This window comes from Echinops telfairi, unplaced genomic scaffold (genome assembly GCF_000313985.2).
Source record: "Echinops telfairi isolate 266 unplaced genomic scaffold, ASM31398v2 ScPeMD7_8;HRSCAF=38, whole genome shotgun sequence".
Lineage (NCBI taxonomy): Eukaryota > Metazoa > Chordata > Mammalia > Afrosoricida > Tenrecidae > Echinops > Echinops telfairi.
The window spans coordinates 1,671,435-1,691,799 of NW_022103905.1; the positions used below are offsets into that span (position 1 = coordinate 1,671,435).

Below are 20,365 nucleotides of genomic sequence, written 5' to 3' on the forward strand. Positions count from 1 at the left end.
GAGGGGAAAAATGAGGACCTAATGCCGGGGGACTTAAGTGGAGAGGAAATGTTTTGAGAATGATGAGGGAAATGAATGTACAAATGCGCTTTACACAATTGATGTATGTATGGATTATGATAACAGTTGTATGAGCCCCTAATAAAATGATTTTTTTTTAAATCCAGAAAGTATGTTTTTACAATAATAACTCAATCATGTATCACCAAACTGGTTTACAGAAAGAAGACAGTCTATTCAAAGAATCAGTACATGAAATGGTAATCATACACTCATAATTCAACGTCAGTGAGAGGGAGCACTGGCTATTTAAAAAGAAAAAAAAAAAGAGGGCTCTGTTTTCAAACCACAACATGAGTAGTGGGCACGCAGGCATACAAACACAGCACTTACAACTTCTTCCTCGGCAGGCATGTCTAAAATCTGTCATACTCACTAACGGTTCTCATCAAAGTCGGTTTTAAGTTTAAATGCCAGTAGTAAAAAACTAGAACCGAGAAAACGTGCCTTTAACGTGAAGAAAGCTGGCAAACATGATCTTAAACAATAATGTAAACTGGCATCAGCAGTGCTGCCGCATGGCTATCATCCACCCGTGAAAGGCATGGGAAGGCCTCAAGAGAATTCAGAAGATCCAGCGCCAGGCTCTGATCATGGGAAGACAGCAAACAAACAGAACGGGAATAGTTCACCAAGACCTGACCAGGCGTCCTCGCAACAATCAAGATCATGAGAACAGAGAAGAGAAACTGTCACAGACCAGAGGGAACTACGGAGACACGACAACCTACGGCAACGAGACGCAGAAAACATTAAGGAGACACTGGTAAAATCCATATGAAGTCTGAAGTTTAGTTAATAGTAACGAACCAACAATGACTTTTTACTTCTGATAAAGGCACCAAGCTAATGTAAGATGTAAGCAACAGGAGTTAGGTGAGGGATATATGGGGGCTCTGCATATCATTTTTATAACTTTTCTATAAATCTAAAGTGATTCCACATAACAAATACAGTAAAACACAATCAAGATTAAACAGTTGTGAGAGGTAACCAATATTGTAAGAATGAAATTCCTGACTTTAAAGACGCCAGAAAAGTCGCTTTTTGCTGAGAACCAAATAATGTTCCAAGACAGATAAATCTCTAGGTTGTGCTTCTTCGATTACCTGCACTGAAATACTCATCCTCGGAGAGGGCCGTCACCTCAGTGTCCAGCGGGATGGGGTCACACAATAGAATGTCTTTGCCCAACACATCGCACTCGTACCCATCATCAAAGAGCAATTTATACTTCCCAGCTCCGACATCTCGGGTGATTTTCCCGGAGTAAAAGTAACCATTGGATGACCACTTGGCTACCACCCGGAGGCCTACAAAGCTGTTCCCTGGAGAGGAGGTGTCCAAGCCATCAGAGGCGCCAGCAGCAGCCTGAAAAGGAATCTCTGGGGAATCACTGCGGCGCAAAGCACCAGCACCCAGGTCTGCACGCCTGCTGGAGTCTGGTGCTCGGGGCACGATGCGAGTGAAGGCTTTCTCATCTGGCGACATGCTGGGTGAGATATCCTCTATGCCCAAGAGGCCAGGAGCAGTGGTATCTCTGAAGAGATATAAAAATAGCATAAGGTTGTGAGAATACAAAGAGAAAACTTGTACATACAACCAATTTTCCCACTTCTTTGTCCGTGGATCTCTTCAGCCCATTCTTTGATAACCCCACCACAGGCACGAGCCTGGTCTTTCAATGGAATTCACTCTAATCCCTGCCCACTCCCCAGTCTTCTCCCTCTCGACACCCCACATTCTCGCTACTCCCCTCTTCACTCTACTCCCTTTTTTTCCTACACAAGTCATAGACTAAATGTATCTCACACTACCCGGGTACCTGGTTCCAGTGGTCCGAGAAGGCGGGCGGCCCCTTCGCCCGCGCCCACGAGGCGTGACTGGAGCCTTCCCTCCCTGTCTGATGCCAAGGCCTGCATCACCATCCTCCTCACACACTGGCGCCCCTGTCTGACTGACCCCTTTTCTAGGACTAGAGAATGAAGACAGGTTAGTCTGATTGCACCTGCTACTGAATCTCTTCTTCACAGTCTCCCCTTAGCCCTGGTGACTAAGTGTCAGGCCTCCAGGGCAGCAGGAAGCTGACCCACACACCCACCACCAAAACCTCCGCCAGCCAGCGGGCAGGGTGGGGTCACAGGGAAGGACTGCTCCTCTACGTGAACCTAATCCTTCTCAGCAAAGCTTCCTACAGCTGCCCCCGACAGCAGCATGCTCGCTGCCCTCTGCCTGCTCTCCTCCAGGCTCTGGACACCTGGCAGAGGGCAAGATGACAAGTATTGTCCCATACCTTCTGGATTCCCGCCCCAAACCCTCGTAAGCTGCATCACATGGGGATGTTAAGAGCATTTCCCCCTACCCTACAGCATTCCCAACGTCTCATCACCCGTTTCCCACATTATCTCAGAGGCTTCTTTACCAACAATGTCTGCTTCCCACAGGACACCACCCTGCCTCCCAAGCAAGCCCCTCAAAGGACAATAACAAATGAGGAGGATGAGGAGTCGGTTTTCCTAGGAGGAAGGTGGGGTGGATTTACTCCTCTTTCCCTGTGATATTAGCATGCCAGCAACCCTGCCCCTGCTGTGGCTCTCCCTCTGGAGACCCTGTCTGCACCTCAGTTTTCCTGGGCCTCCTCGAGAGCTGGGTAAGGCAAAATCTGCGGGCTCTGTCCCGCTGGTTTTCCCTTTGAGTGGTCCGGCTCCTCTCCCTGAGCTGCCACTGCTGTGCATGGCTGAGAGATTCGTCCCACTCGATGTGCGGTGTAAGCTGGATGCTTTCGAGGAGAAGGAGCTGATATCCCCCAGATCACCAGAGGAGCCCCCCGTCTGTGAAGGGGAAACTTCAGTTTCACACTCCTGACATTCTACAACTGGATCTTCGGACTCCTGAAAGGAAGAAATAGATAGAGAACTAAAAGAAACCACAATAACATAGTGCCTGTGGGAGGATTAGGAAATCCTGCAGAGTCTAAGAAAGTGGGAGTCAGGAGGGAGCTTTCTAGAGTAATGCAAGTATACTGAACCTTGTTTTGGGTAGTGGTTACATGAATATACATACCAACGGTCAAAATCTACACTTTTAAGATCTGTGCATTTTACTAGGAATATATTAATGTCAATAAAAATAAAGATGGCACTGGATAGGGGAGAGATCTCTATACGAAGTTACATTACCATTTTATTAGACAAGTTCACATCCTCTGGTTGCTGAGGTCATCCCTGTCTAAGTTAGGTAAAGGAGGTAAGTAGTTTAGAGGAGGAAAATGACTGACAGCTGGAAGCCCTCCTAGGTACATGATTAGCAGCTGTCATCAGCACTCTGCATTTTTTGACACCATTTTTAAAATTATCTTTCAATAAGCAATCAAGGAAATAAGAATTAATGAGCCAAATGGTATTTTGTTAGGAAAAAATGAAGAACCAAAGGTTATGATGGAAGTATAGGCCATATGAATGCCAAACTGGTTTATCTCACATGCCTACTTCAATGGCTGAATTCATTTTTAAGAAGACTTCTGAGATTAAACAAGGCACAGTGGGAGAAGGTTTTAAGACCAATATATTCCCCAAATCTAGCTCAGTGCCTGCAATAAAATAGTACCTCGGTAATAATTTATTAAATGAAGGCTTTTCACCTCAAACCAGTAGCCTATTTATGTTCTCGTTCTCAGTATACAGGGCCACCATCCATACACCTGCCCAAGCCAAAACCTGGGGAATGTTAGATTCCTCCCTCCCACTAAGTTCCACGTTCAGGACCTCATCAGAGCCTATTGATTTTACTTCCAAAATACTTCTTACACAATGAAATCTATGAGACTGATACCTGATGGGACCACCTTGTTTAGGTCTCACAAGTTTGCCGCCTTTGATGGAATGCAATCTTACCACTTCTCAACGGCTATTTATTTACAGTGTCCTTCTCTAACAAGTTTCTACCTTTCACAGGTTTTACTGTGAGACTTCTCTCCTCTCAACCTCTGGTGCTACTGTACAAACTTGCATTCCCATTGTCCTGAACTATGCCTCCAATCTCAACCCCCTCCAACCTACTATCCCACTGAACTTTCCCAACATGCAAGTTTGAGCATGCAAATCACTTCCCCCAGGTTTGTCAAAGCCTACAAATAGAAAATTAAAATCTAAACTTTTTCCCCATGATATACAAAAAGCCCTAAATATGCTGGGTTAACAATCTCTCCAGCATCCTCTCTCACCAGTCCCTACCCTGCACAAGCTCGTCATACGGAGCTTCTAGATGTTCACCAAACGATGTCCTCCTCTCCCTTCTTCAACATTAGCCACCACGCTGTTCTGAGCACTCCTCCTGCGGTCTTTTAGTTCCTCCACGTGGGCTTGCAGGTGCCATCTGCTCTTTTGCACATGGTCTCCACAACTACAGACTTGTTGTATGTCAACCCTAAGATCTGGACAACGGGGACCACTGTCTTTTTATCTTCATAACCTAGTGCCTGTCACAGTCTAGAGAGGTAATGGGTCACAATGAGCAAACGATATAAAGAAACAAAGGTTACAAAAGACGGGGAAAGGTAAAGTTCTTCCTTCTCTAAGCATGAAACAGCCTTATACTTGGGAGGGTTTCCTAGTCTTCCGCCCAGTAAAACCATATATCAGAGTTCAACTCTCCCTGGGCACAAAATATGGCTGGCAGGTAGAATTAAAGTGTCTATGTGAATTTGACAAGAGAAAAAAGGAAAGGAAGAAGAAAACAGATGTGCCTTTTAAAAATTACCGTAATAAAATGATTCCTACATCTTAACATATGCACCAAGAAAGGTTCCAGATCTGTCAACATCTACCCAATCTTATGCAGAATTAGTTCTAAAGTCAAGAAGTGACCTTCAATAAATGTCAACACCATTCAGATATTAGTCCAAAATGCATCACTCTTAAGTGACAGTGCATTTCTTAACAACAGGCCTGTAACCACACAAGCAGAGAGACCACAAGAGAACACAGTGGGTAAGCACATAAAAGCACACGAGAAAACAAGGAAGACGTGCACATAGCTCCATTCCATTCACAGCATACGCACTCTTTATACTTGTACGTGAGACTTAGAGATAGATAGCAGTCTGTTCTGCACAGAGAGGAACGCAGGGCGGTCTGGCTATGTAACTGCGCAAAGGTCCACAGTAACCCAGTGTCGGGACAGGCAGAGCCCACGGTCGTGTTTCTAGCCCACTTTGCCATCTTGCAGCCATCTCCCTTTCTGTTTCCTGCTTTTTAAAATATTGAAGGAAAATAAACTGACTTTCTCTGCAAGGAAGTTGCCACGCCGACCCAGGGTTACCTCGGTTACTCTTCTTTCTATTTCCGTTCCGTCCACGTAATACACGTCTGTGATGACACGAGTGACCAGAGTGCGCACTTCCCGGATTGTTCGCATGTGGCGATGTAAGACATGGCCGCGCGGAGGCCGAGGCATTTCAAACTCTTCCTCTCCCTGGGGTGTGGAAATAGGACACAAGCACAGGCCTAAACACAAACTGACAGCATCATAACCCAGCTTCATGATGAGCGATGTTCAGAGCTCCCCATCAATCTGTGGTGAAAGAATTTCCAGCTCCTCTGTTTTCTAGACACCTACAGTTAAGATCCAAGGATGGACCCAGATGGCTGCACAATCGGATGCTAAGAGGAGTTTGTATCAGCATGACTAAAATGATCTGTTTCTGTCTAAATAACAACCACAACATCTAGCACGATGTAAGAATGATATATCCCCAGATATAATGGGGACAATTAGGAAAACCTTTGATTCTTAAAAGTAACATTTTTTTAAAAATTATTTTCAGACTGCAATTTCTGATTCTGAAGCTAGCTTGTCCACCAGTACAGTAAGCGCTCCTTATCTGCAGTTTCTGTATCTGCAGATTCAGCCAACAGAAGATCAAAAATATCCAGGAGTGGGGAGGTGTGGGAAGCAATTAAGTGGTCATAGGAACCTCTGACAGGCTGAGAGAGAGCATGAAGTGCTATTTGCATAGCATTTACATCGCATTAGCTTTACAAGTAATCCAGAGATTTAAAGTTCTGGAGGAAATGTGTAGGTTAAATGTAACTACTATACCACTTTAAATAAGAGATTTGAGGGCACCTGCAGATATTCTTTTCTTTTTTTTTTTTTTAGGAATGCAGAGGGTGAACCCACCCTCTGCAGATATTAAGTAATAACCATATACAAGTTTACAATTGCAAGAGCTCTTTAAATTTTTCTGAATAGAGCGGACACTCCTTAGTCTTTTACATAAAACTAGTGAAACGCCTGTTCAATTGAGTGATATCTGTTTTCCCTGCATTAGTAGTGAAAAGCAATGTACAAAATATTAATCTAGTCCAAAAAAGATTGTTGACCTAGAGAGTTGACCTAGTGTCTAGAACCCAAAAATGTTATCAAATTAGGATTCTGTATCTAGTTCTGAGTAAATAATAGTTAAAATAGAGGTATTTAAGGAAATTGGGCTTCTTTAATTAAAAAAAAAAAAAACATTAAACAAACATTTTCTAAAAAACTTATGAGGACCAGGCAATGTTAGACACACATACCTGATGGAAAATTCAGGACAGGTATGATTTATTCAATACTTCTGAAATAATTCAAATGTATTATCTCTGATTTACAAAAATATGTCAACATCAACATCCATTCAAAATAGGTTCACTAAAATAGCACTAAAATTCATTATCTTCTGTCTATAATTTTCTATTTATAGATAACCCGAGTTCATGCTTCAGTGACAACCGGATCATTTTTATTTAAAGATGACTTCTTACCAAACTAGATTTCAAAACCCTACTTACAACCTCTATTATATAAAAGGTCCTGTCTTTAAGTCTTGTAACAAAGGCATTGTCACATTTGTCCAAGTGTGCATCCCACATCTACTTTGGCTCTGCAATCTGAAGGACAAAGTGCCTATCTGTGCCTTCCACTGTACTTCTCCCATATGAAGGCTGCTTTCACTTTTAGCAGTCAGCACCAAGATAGCCAAATCTTCAAAAAGAGTTACATCGACCACTGCAATGCTGATTCTGGGTTATCCTTGAGAAGGTGTAGTAATGTTCTGAAATTTACCAAAACGTTCAACAATTTACCAGACTTGCACACCATCATTAGGGATAAAATATCTGCTAAAACAGAAATGTGTAAATGTGATGAATAAATATGGATAGAATCAAAAGCTTAGCCAACTGATTGTTAGCCCTTAAAATATTTCTATATATATAACTCTAGTTGCATATATAACAAATGGTTCACACCCCAATCATCAGAACCCTTGCAGCCCAACGTCCTGCCAGCACATACAATCTGTTGAGCTAGTCTATGAAAAAGGGTCTAAAAGGTGTCAAGGTATGTTTTTACATCCTTCTAAATAGTAAACCACCATTCAAACGATCGCTCCAACATAGACATGGCTTAAACATATCTTGATAAATAAAGAAGAGGAAAGTGGGGGGTCAGATTTTTTTAAAGGGTACACGTACTCTCTCTTCAAACAGTCTTCTGAAAAGAAGTTGTGTACACACAAGTAACTTGAGGATCTTGTCATCAACAAGGGAAGAAAACAACGAAAATAAAAGCACATTTCCTCTTTAGAGAAAACCTGGCTCCAGACCCAGTGAAAACTAAATTAAAACTGTGTTTATTTAGACGTTCCCCATCTTGGCAGAAGCAACAACTCTTCAACGTGCCACCTCACCCTGTATGAGGGCACGATGAACGTCTATTATCAAGAGTGACTGGAGGGTTAACTGGTACTAGCAGTAAATGGTGACAAGGATAACAGCAAATAGGTAGTATCAGCAGACAGCAGATATTAGCCATTAGCTGTTTGCCAGGCCTAGGGCTGGCACGATCTGAAGAACCCGGCATCAGGACTGGAGGAAGGTTTAACAACCCTCGATAGGCAGGCGACAGCACCTGGTTGCTCGAAGTGAGGACTTGAAGCACTCGCTGAAGATCAAAAATTGAAGCCTTCAGTATGGATTACAACTCAATGTAAAGAAAACCCAAACCCTCACACCTAGCCCAGTAGATAACATCATGACAAAGTCGAGAAAAGGAGGAAGCTGTCAAGGATTTCATCTTGCTTGGATCCACAATCAATGCTCAAGGAAGCAACAGTCGAGAGATCAAATAACGCATTTCATTAGGTCCATCTGTTGCACCAGACCTCTTAAAGTGTTGAAAAGCAAGGATGTTACTCTGAGGACCAAGGTGTCTGACGCAAACCAGGTTCTTGTCCATAGCCTCACATGCATGTGAAAGCTGGACACTGGAGAAGGATCAATGCATCTGCATTGTGGTGCTGGGGAAGAATACTGACAGTTCCATGACTGGCCAAAGAACAAACAGATCTTTCTTGGAGGAATTGCAGTCAAAATGCTCCCTGTAGGCCAGGGTGGCGAGATGGACTGACACTGGCTGTAACAAGGGGCTCAAACCTAACAATTGTGAGGATGGCACAGGACCAGGTGGGGTTCTGCTCTGGTCGCTGTGAGTCAGAACTGACCAGACCGTACACAACAACAAGGCCCAGTACTAAGTGTTTAGCACATCTAATCTATTTCATCTTCATAATACCCCACTGTGGTAGTTCACTATTATTGTCCTCTTTTTCACAGATGAGGAAACTGAGGCACATAGAGGGGAGCAAAGACCTCTAAAGCCAGAGAGTTAAAATATGATAGAGCGGGGATAAAATCTAGTCTGATTCTAAAGCCTGGCGCCTTAGTCAGGGTGGTTCGATGTATACAACATAAGGGGATATGAGCTGACATCAGTCCCCTATATTATACAGAGAGAATATGAGAAAGTAAAGGAAAAATTAAATCTAGTGGCTTTCATAGTATTGCTATCTTTAAGATCAAGTTTAACTCCTTTTCTAAAGATAGTGAAACCCACGTATTATGTAGGAGATTGCAAACACATTAAATTATGGGTGAAAATAAGCAAAAGCAAATTAGGGTTCTGACAGGTTATGGTCCCTACATTTAAAAAATATAATATAGTGAAAACTGTAACGGCCGGAACTGGAGGAACTCTATCACCATTTTAGTGGAAAATATTTGTTTTTTTCTTCCCTAACAGGTTTTTCCCCTACACAAGTTCCAGCTTTCATAGATCTTACTGTATTGTTGACCTTTGAACAATACAGGCTTAAACAGCACAGGCCCATCTATATGCAGATTCACACACACACACACACACACACACACACACACACACACTGTACTATAGTTAGCTTTAAGTGTAGAGAGTAGCCACTTAAAACACCACATGATGCTAACCATCTGCATGCACAGTTCCTCTCAGCAGACATGATTAGCATTTGTGTGACACTTTCAGCGAATTCTCACAACACTTGAGCTCACAGGAAAATAAATCCAGGAATAAGTAAGTTCAAACCTATGTTGTTGAAAGAACAAATGTAAATTAAATTCTAATTTTCAACTCTGCAGGGGTCAGCAACCCTAAACCCTCAGATTGTCGACAGTATCTCAAATCTACAAGGATGATAAACATTTAGGTCTCAGAGACTGGGTTACTATAAAAGTCTAATATAAACCATTTGGGGAGTCACTGGAGCAGCACAGATAAACAGAAAAAGACTACACAGATCACAATGAAAGACAGAAAAGCATAGTGAAAAAAATACCGATTCTGGAGCCACATATGTAGAGTTCAAATTCAAAATCTTGGGCAAGTTACTTAACCTCTCTTCAGTTTGGTTTCTTTACCTGTGAAATGGGAATAATACCAACCTCATGGGTTGTCTTGAGCACAATGCTGATCGACTGTAAATGTTCAATAAATAAGAATATTATTTTGACTTTAGAAAACAAACCACTTGGACGATCACACCTGAAGCTCCCCTAAACTGACCCTAAGTGAAGATGATCTAACACAGAAATGAAAAAGGCAATTTTGGATCCCCAAACCACCTTGATGAAATTCTGCAAACTTCCTCTTATTTGTTAACAGGTACATTTTTACCACCACTACTTACTCAATTCTGCTTAGGGTCTACACAGCCCCGTTACTCACTTCTAGAAACATGCTCTTCAAACCTTAGTGCCAACTCCTCCAATTACTCTCCCTCTATTATCTTTAGGCTCTCTGCTGCCACCGGAAGATGTCCCGCCCTCATCTTCCTCTACTCCTATTACTTTTCTTTCTGTTATGCCGCCTTCCCTTACTTGCTATTTTATAAATTTCTGGAGACAACGATGAAAGTAGACTTAGAGAACTCGTTCTAATGGTTAGAAAAACAGCAGAAGGGTAACACTACAGAGTAATATAGGGCTTAGCCTATCTTCCTGGCTCTCTTTACCAATAGAAAACTTGAAAAACTCTAGCAGTATTCCATTTTCCCCAATAAACTACCTATTAGCTGTAGTTACAATTTGCTCTCTCTTTATCGTGGATAGTTTTTGCTTTTTAACTACTATACAAAACTGTTAAGCATTATCATTGGGTAGAAGTGCCACAGCTTAAATACTCGGGGAAGCCATGAACGCTGAAAATAAGGGTGAGGCAACCAATAGGTTCTCTCACCTGGCTATGCAGTGACTCAGTCTCATCCCCAGGGACAATGGCCAGTTTCTCACCACTCCCCTTCTCAGTCTGAACTGTGGCATCTTGTTTTCCAGAGTTCTGCTCCACTGTACTGGTCCCCTGCTCACATACATTCTTTATAGTCTGGGTTGCTGCTGAAACAGTTTCTGGGGCCCATGGGGAACGCTCCATGGTCTGGATTCCTATGTTATTTTGGCTAGGCCTTTCAATAATAGCTTTACTAAGTTTTTCCTGATTGGTATCCCGTCGTTCTTTCTGGCTCTCTGGAACATCAGTCTCCATTGCTTCTACTTGAGGATCGGATGGTCCTTGTGAGGCCATCTGCTGGGAGGTAGGAGCAGCAGACTCCTTGGCAACGCTAAGAGATTGCAAAGGCTGTGGATTCTGCCTAGTCCTTTGGTCACCCTCCAATTTTTCCTTCTTTGCTTCTTCTTGAGTACTTGGAAAATGAAGCAAGTTCTCCCTGAAAATCAATCATATATAGAAATCATGTCAAGTAAGCAAGAGGGTGTGTGTATGAATGGTGTGTTTGTGCCAATACTAGTAGGATGGGACTTTATTTTGTCAGAGAAAAATAAAATGGTCAAGCATCTCACTTTGTGAGATTCCTTATAATTTCACTATGAAAAATAATCACTTATGTAACAATGACAAAATAGTCATAAAACTTTTCCCTATCTACAAACTCTGAAATATGACACAACAAAATAAGGTAAATAAAAAGATGTAAAGCCATTGTTGAAGTCAAAAATATTGAAAGGCCGTTTAGGGAGCTCCTTAAAAAAATTAGGTCAAGATGTCTCATTTGGCTTTATGACGGTTTCTAACATTTCTTAACTGACTTCTGGCATTCTCGATCCTGCTTATCCTATCTTGGCCGATCATTTTAGGAAAAAAAATTAAGTCTGTAAGGATAAAGTTGTTAATGAGATTATAGTTTTGCTACCCATTTTGCTGTATCTACAATTAACCATTTCAGAATGACAAGATTCCTCAAAAACAGTTCTCAAGACATAGCACACTTCTCATTAGTCTTATCATTTGAGTAATCAATGATTCATTTAGTTATTCACAAACATTAAGTGGAATTTCTTCCATGAAACAGAGGGATTATTAACTCCTTACCATGAGCCGTTTGATTCCCAAGAATATCAATGAGCTGACATTTCATAATCAGAATATTTTCACTTAAAGCTATGACATGGTTCTTCTATGTACAGTTGACCCTTAAACAACACTATTTGAATTGCATGGATCCACTTTTATGTGCTTTTTCTTTTCCCCTGTTGCAACTTTGGTGAGCTTAATTGCTATATCAGCATCAAATACCACATGATGCTGATGTGAAGCTACAAAGTGCACACATGGACACAATGGAGATGATCAGGTTCTAAAGGTTTTAAGCGGCTATTCGAAACCTCAACCAAAACAGAAAAACACTAAACTAAACACATCCACTGCTTTCAAAGTTTGAACTCATGTTGTTCAAGGGGCAACAGCAAATTATACAGATTTTCTACCACAAATACCACTTTAAGAGATAAACCTATTCACAATAAAAAGTTAAAATATATTTATACTTTCTGACAAACAACACAGTCTCACGTTATACTATCTTTTAAAAATTATTAAGTGCAAAAGTCAAATGATATCTACTCTAAAATACCAGATTATTTTCAATATTAAATATGATAATCGTGTATTACAAAAAAAATTACTCCTTATTTAAAAGTTAAGTACAAAAAAATGGCTTTTAAGTTAAAACTTTCCCCTCTACTTCAGAATTTTTTAAAGGATCATGAAGACACTATGAGAAAACCGTCATTCTGCCAAGAATAAGTCACCACACAATTTGGAATGTCAAACACCCTAGATTGTTCTTAAAAGAAAAATGTACCCTATGAGAACCTAAAACCAAACCAAACCAAACTCCCTGTCACGAGTCAGGGCCATAGGACAGGGGAGAACCACCCTGTGAATTTCCAAGACTGTAATGGTTTGTGGGAGCAGAAAGCCTTTTTCCCATGGAGCAGCTGGTGGTTTCAAACCAAGGACCTTGAGAATGACAGCCCAATGCATAACTACTACACCACCAGGGCTCCTTAGGGGAAACTAAGGTGGGAAATAAAAGGCTTGGTAAAAGAGAACATTATTTCCAAAAGTAAGAGAAAAAGGAATACTCTTAGAAAGGTAGAGTTATATAAATTACTTTAATAAATTTATAATGACTTAGACACTTCAAAATGATATTATGAATCTACCTGGAACATGCCATAGTCCCTCAGAGTGAAACAAATAAACTCAAGCTCATAATCTAGTGGATTCAGACTCATGGCAACCCTGTTAAAACAGAGAACTGGTAGACTCAAACCCTCCACCTTTATATTCAACAGCTGGGTACTTACACGCTGCACCATCAGAACACTCTAAAATACTTAATACAATTTCTCAAGATATCTCATTTATGAATCCACCTAGAATATAAGGGGCTTCAAAAAGTTCATGGAAAAATTCCAGTATTTTCAAATTCCATTATCCAGGAACTTTCTGACGCCCACTCAAATAACATAGTCCCTCAAAATAAAGACATAAATAAGCTCAAGCCCACAAGATCATCATAATAAGTACTAGATTTCTGTGTCAACCATTTTGTGAATCAATATAGCCCCAAAGATGCTGTGGTAATAATGCTTACCTGATGGGTGCAGAGGGGGGATCCTGATTTCGGGCCTCATCCTCTTGCCTGGTTTCACAGACACAGCTAAACACAGATATGGTCTTCTGGGGACTAAGGGAGTAATGGAAACAATATATTGTGTTCGTTTTGAAAGGAAAAGTGCATCATGAGATTATCTTTTTAGGTAAATCCCCCCCACTCCACCCCACCACCAAACAACGCCCCAAATTCAGTGGCATCAAGTCAATGCCGACTCATAGCAACCCTATAAAATAGGTCCCTATAGAACTGCCCCTAGGTTTGCGAGACTGTAACTCTTTACAGAAGTAGGCAGCCCCACACAGGAGAAATACATTAGGACAAAGACACGGTATCCTAAACTCTAAACCAGACTTAAACCAATTAAATTCCTCATACTTAAATTAATAATAAAAGCTCTCAAAGAAGACTAACAGGAATAATAATGTAAACAAAGGACTATATTAAGGAAACAAAGATGTACTCAACAAAATCCAGAGTGTAGGAAACTATATTGGACAATGAACTCAATCTCTTCAACAGATAAACTGTAAATGGAGAAAAGTGAGGGGAATTCACTAGAATAAAAAGTTTGATTTAAGAATCATTAGAAATCACACTGTTACATGCGGGCCTTTTATTTGTTTCCTCTTAATAGGCACATGTACAGATTCATACAAGCTGTGCCAAGCACACAAATTCTACTAAAACCAAAGAGAAAAAATGGGAACGCTTTCCTCTTTAAGCAACATCGTATCAATACAGGGTCTTCAACTGAGTAAAAGCTCTAATGTACCTCTCTTTCCCTTTAATATTGAAGCGCACAAAGGTATAAAACCAACCTGAGGCATAGCAAACAACTAATCAAAATATCTGAGCCTTACGACTGAGGGTCAAATTTAGCCTGCACATATTTTATTTGATTTATCAAGAATTTCTGAATAAAAAAAATAAAAAAAAAAGAATTTCTGAATCATCTCATGGCAACAAACAGGAATGGAGCATACATTTGTGAACCATGGTCCTTAACATTCCAGCTAGGCTTCTTGCACTCAGACTACTTTACCTATTTGCAGCACCTAACTAAACTTTCAGAAATCTCATTTATATTTCAGCAACTGATGCTAGTGTATTCCTGGTGGATGACTAAGGCCAGAAACAATTCTGCTCTCGCAGCCGCCAGATGGCAAAGCTTAACCACCTGAGCTGCAAGGATAGGGTCATGCTCGTCCTCAAACCATCATAACATTCATGACAAAGCAAAATCAACAGCTCCCCAGAGCAGTTAACCTGGCAGGCACACAGAAGATATCTGAGACTGTGGCTGAGTATGGGGTCCCAGGAGGAGCAAGACCCACAGCTATCTCTTATGAAACTCTCCATGTCCTCAACACAACAAGCAGATTCCTCAACAGAGAAAGAAAACAAGGAGAGCAGAGCAGGGAGCTCTCATATGAACAAAGGAAAGGCCTTCAAATATCATATTTTTAAATACAGCAAGCACTTTACTGATCTGAAAACATTAATAAGAAAGCCCAAAGATTCAACCTATTACTAAATCTTTTATGCTGGTACTTTTTAGCTCTGTTAATAAATCATCTTCCAGCATTACCAGTAGCTCCGTATTAAAAGGCCTCTAAATAGCAACAGCTCTGGTTACCTGGCAACAGACTCAGCAACAGTGGTTTTTCTTTCACTAGTTGCAGGCTCTGCATAAAAACAAAGCAAAGGAAAGGCAAAATTCAGTTAGTATCACATCCAAAAATCTTCATAATACTCTACTAGTATTTTCCCCCAACTATCTAATGAAATAGGCAATAGTAAATGAACATAAAAAACATCTTAAAAGTATAAATATTTCTCACATCAATTGGGTCACCAGTTTTCTTTCAAACTTCCTATAAAATCCCAATCAATTAAGGGAAAAATATATTACTAGGTAGTAACACTAGAAAATAAAAATTAAACTTCTGACTCATAATTCATCTCTATTCACACAGGAAATTTAAAAAAGGATATATAAGGAAATGTTTTAGGATATAAAATGTTTATTTTAAATAGTGGACAGTTTTTCGAGCACCCACAAGCAGAAGGTACCTAAGTTCTTCTAAGTCATTTTTAAAACAAATATATTTTCAAGAAATAACTACAGTGGCAGGAGTGCGATATTAATCTGATAAAATAAATGTCAATGAAACATATGATAAAAGGGATAATTTAACATGAAAACATAACTGTAATAAACATCCATGCACCCAATGAAAGACCCCCAAAACATTCATCAGACTCTTGTAGAGCTGAAGAGAGAAAGAGGCAACACTATAATAATCGTAGTAGACCTCAATACGTCACTCCAAGGAATGACAGCACACTATTAAACTAAGCAAAGGCACAGAGGAACTAAACACAACTGACCAACTTGACTTTGACCTCCTGGATATATACAGAACACTCCAACCAAACAGCACAATTTACCTTCTTTTCTAGCACATAAAGAACATTCTACAGAACAGACCATATGCTGTGCCACAAAGCAAGCCTTAATGTAAGTAAGAACATCAAGAGAGTACAAACCATCTTCTCAGATCACAACCCTATAAAACTATAAATCAAAATCTGGAATATGGGGGAGGGCAGAACCAAATACATGGAAATTGAACAAGATCCTGCTTAAAAACTACTGGGTATTGAAGAAATAAATGAAAATTGTAAATTCTGTGAAAGAAATAAGACTAAATATACAAAATACCAAAACCTTTGGGACGCAGCTAAAGCAGTAGAGGACAATTTAAAGCAACAAATGCGCCCGTCAAAAAAGAAGGCTCAAGATCAGCATCGTAACCCACATCTCCAAAATCAGAACAAAAGCAGCAGCACAAGCCTCAGCCACCAGAACAAACAAACAAAGATCAGAGCAGAAATAACAATCCAAAGCAAAAAAGCAAAAGGAAGAATCAAAAAGACAAGAAGGTGGTTCTTTGAAAGGATTTATGAAATTACAAAGCACTGGAGATGAAACTATCATGATTAAAATGAAATGGGCGACATCACAACCAACTGAAATAAGAAAAGAGAACAACATAATACGCTCAAGGCTCGGACTCCAACAAATTCAGAGACCTACAGGACATGGACAGATTTCTAGAAATCCATCACCTGCCTGAGCCAACACAGACTGGTAAAAAGGACTGAACAGACCCACATCAAAATGGAAATCCGCCCGGTCAGTGAGATTCCCAACAACAATACAACAATCTAAGGCCAGACCGCTGCACCTGAGAATTCTACTACACGTTCACAGAGGAGCTGATGCCAATTCTATTTAAATTACTCCAACATACAGAAAAGGACAACAAACTCCCAAGTTTATTTTATGAAACAAAGAAAAAAAATATTTTGGAAAAAGAACCTGAAGCAATAAAGTGATCCTGAAACAATTCCATTAAATAGCACCTAAAAAATGAATAAATAAATAAATAGTTAAGGAATAAGTATAGCAAGAAAAGTGAAAGCTTTGCATACTAAAAACTATAAAACATGACTGAAAGAAAATGGAAATAAGTGAAAGGACATTCCATGTTCAGAGACCGAAAGACTTAATACTGATAAAATGTCACTACTCCCCAAAGCAATCTATAGACACAACATAACGACCCATCAAAATTCCAAGTCTTCTTTCCTGGAATGAAAAAATCCACCCTCAAATAACAACATAAGACAGCTACATTTCCTGATTTTGAAACACCATCATCAAAGTACAGTAATCAAAACCGTCTGGCACTGGTACAGACAATTAGAACAATGGAACAGAACTTAAGAGTCAGAAGTAAACCCATAAATCTATGTTATGGTCAACTGGCTTTTGGCAAGGGTGCTAAGTCCATTCAGAGGGGGAACAGTCTCTTCAATAAATGGAGCTAGGACAATTGGGTATCCACAGGACAAAAGGCAGGGAGGGGCCTGGTGGGCACAAAACTGGGCCCACACTCACACCACATGCAAATGTAACACAAAATGGATGAAGGACCTAACTGTAAGAACTAAAACCATAAAACTAGTAGGGAAAAAAGGATATTGTCTATTTCGGGATCAAGACTTTGACAAAGGATTTTTAGGTATAACCCCCAAATCATAAAGACAAACTAGATAAACTGTACTCCCATCATAATTAAAACCTTTTTCGTATCAAAGGGTTTTATAAACAAAATTAAGAAACAATCTATAGTTTGGGAGAAAAAAAAGTAAAAATAAGTTCTTTATCTTATAAATAAGACTTTTAAAAGTATGAGGAAAAATCCAATTGTCCACAAACTTTTACAAGTCCCCTCATTTATTCTGGATATTAACATTTGTACGATTCATTCTTCTACATAGGAGTTAGTCAAAAAGAACTGCTATAAAATCACAGAACTCTGTGTTAAACAAGAGTATCAAAATGTGGTTACTGTTTCTCAACATATTCTCCATCTCAGGTCTTTATGCTGCTAAGGTGGTGCGTACTGTCCAAGTGACTCAATCATGTTCCTTTTAAATGTTCTCTGAGTTTAGGGAACAAGAAGTCTGAAAAAGTAGGACCAGAACTATAGGGTAGATGGGGTATTATCTCTCAATGAACTATTTCTTTTTCTTTTTAAAAAAATGGGCTATTTTTTTGTTGAACTATTTCTTAACAGTCCTTTGCTATCGTTGAAGAATGAGCATGTACAGTCATGATAGAAATTCTTCAGTGCAACCTTCCAAGTCTTTTACTAACCAAAGCAGTTTTCCATTTTCTTAAAATGTCTTCATAATAAGCCCATGTGATTGTCCTGGACCTTTAGAAAAATCTATCAAGATGACCCTCTTGAAATCCCCAAAACAGTGGCCATGCCTTCTGAACTAACCCCTACTTTGCATTTCACTGGCCCCGTAGTCCCCCCCACAGAAGCCACTATATTGACTAGCCCTTGTTTTTTGGATCATCTGGTAAATAAATCCAAGACTCACCCACAGCTACAATTTGTTCCACATTTCATTAGCTTTTCATTAGCTTCAATCTTGCTTAAAAAAGTGACAGAAAGATCAGCTCTTTCAACTAGCTGATCTTCACACAATGGCTTTGGCACTCCTCCAAACAAAAGTTTGCTGAGGCCAAGATTCTCGTGTAAAACTGAAAAAGCCAAATCAAGTGAGATCCCAATTTCAGAGCACTATTACATCAACGGTAACCACCGTCACCATACACCTACTTCTGGACTTCAGCCAGGTTCTTCATTCATGAGGTTGATGAGGTTCTCTTGGCTCATCTTTCACGTCTTCCTCACCCCTCCTCCTTAAAACTTCTATTTTATGAGTTTAGTGTTCCCATAAACTTCTATTAGTCCTGATCTCAAAACCATTTTTCCCCATGGCATAAAGGTATCCTTAAAAAAAAAAAAGTGCCTTAATAACACTAAGTATATTACTGTCCTCAACCATCCACTGATGAACGAAGCATGTTTAAACATTCTGTTTGGAATAAATCGAGCAGGTTTGAACTGGAACCCCATCAGCAGTATTTTTAGACTTATTAGAACATGCGTTCTAATCTACTGTTTATATTCAAACAGCAAGCCCTTCTCCTCCTCCTTCCATTTTCTTTCAGTCCATCAGTAGCTCCTTTTCCTGGCCTGTTTCCTCAACAAACCTAGACCATCACCAAACCATTTCTGATCATGACACTGTAACCCTTGCCATCCTCTTTCTACTACTTTCCTCATCCTGAATCGGGGTTATAGCTTCCTTTTCCTGAGTCTGCATTGTTCTCGTTACTGTTAAGTGCTGTAGGGTCAGTTCTGACTCAGTGACTCTGTGTACAACAGAATAAAGCACCGCCTGGTCCGGGGCCATCTTTACACTTGTTCTATGAGCCCACTGTTGCAGCCACAGTGTGAATTCATCTTGTCAAGGGTCTTCCAACTTTGGGCTGTCCTTTTCCCAGGGAACTGGCCTCTCTTGGTAACATGTCCAAAGTCTCACATGAGACAAAAGTCTGCCGGCCGTGTTTCTAAGGAACATTCTGGCTGTACTTCTTCCAAGACACATCTGTTAGTGAATGTGGCAGTCCATGGTACTTTCAATATTCTTTGCCAGAACAATAATTCAAATGCATCAATTCTTCTTCATTCTTCTTTATTTAATGTCCAACTTTCACATGCACAGGAGGCAAGTGAAAATATGGCCCGAGTCAGGCGTGCATTGGCCCTCAAGGTAACATCCTTGCATTTTAATACTTTAAAGACATCATGTACAGGCGATTTACCCCAAAATGCAATACGTTGTTTGACCTCTGCTGAGTCCATGAGCATTGATTGTGGATTGAAGCAAGATGAAATCCTTGACAACTTCCATCTTTTCTTGATTTTATCTTGATGTAACCTATTGGATTGTTTTTAGATTGAGTTGTAATCTATACCAAAGGCTGCAATCCTTGATCAGTAAGCGCTTTAAATCCTCCTCAATTTCAACAAAAAGGTTGAAATCTGCCTATCATAGGTTGCTAATAAGCCTTTCTCCACTCCTAATATTGTATTCTTCTTATATCCAGCATGTTTATTTGCTCAACATGCAAATTGAACAAGTGTGGTGAAAAGATACGACTCTGGCACACACACTGCTCAATACACCATAACTGCCTCTTTACACCGTAACTGCCTCTTCATCCATGTAAAGGTCCCACATGAGCACAATGTAGTAGTCTGGGATTTAATTCCTCTTAAGGCTATCCAAAGTTTGCTATGAAAGATAAGTTGAATGTCTGCACAGTCAATAAAAGATAAGTAAACATCTTTCTGGTATTCTTTGTTTTTTAGCCAAGATCTATGATTTTAACTTTTTTTAAAAAATCATTTATTGGGGGAGTCATACAACTCTTATCACAATACATACACACATTGTGTCAAGCACATCTGTACATTTGTTGCCATCATCATTTTCAAAACATTTTCTTTCTACTTGAGCCCTTGGTATCAGCTCATTTCCCCC

General features: G+C 40.0%; 1 protein-coding gene across 6 annotated transcripts in view; it reads right to left on the reverse strand.

Moving 5' to 3' along the window:
- The window catches only part of TP53BP1 (tumor protein p53 binding protein 1), a 79,981-nt gene that overhangs the window by 12,155 nt on the left and 47,461 nt on the right, over positions 1 to 20,365 (reverse strand). For 5 of the 6 annotated variants that reach the window (XM_045286419.1, XM_045286422.1, XM_045286420.1 and 2 more), the window contains 7 exons: positions 15,024 to 15,072; positions 13,364 to 13,456; positions 10,648 to 11,131; positions 5,380 to 5,532; positions 2,680 to 2,951; positions 1,886 to 2,035; positions 1,170 to 1,600 (listed from right to left, as the gene is read on the reverse strand). In XM_045286419.1, the coding sequence (XP_045142354.1) occupies positions 1,170 to 1,600; positions 1,886 to 2,035; positions 2,680 to 2,951; positions 5,380 to 5,532; positions 10,648 to 11,131; positions 13,364 to 13,456; positions 15,024 to 15,072 (1,632 nt within the window). The remainder of the gene's footprint in view (positions 1 to 1,169; positions 1,601 to 1,885; positions 2,036 to 2,679; positions 2,952 to 5,379; positions 5,533 to 10,647; positions 11,132 to 13,363; positions 13,457 to 15,023; positions 15,073 to 20,365) is intronic. The other variant, XM_045286421.1, reaches the window with a different exon arrangement.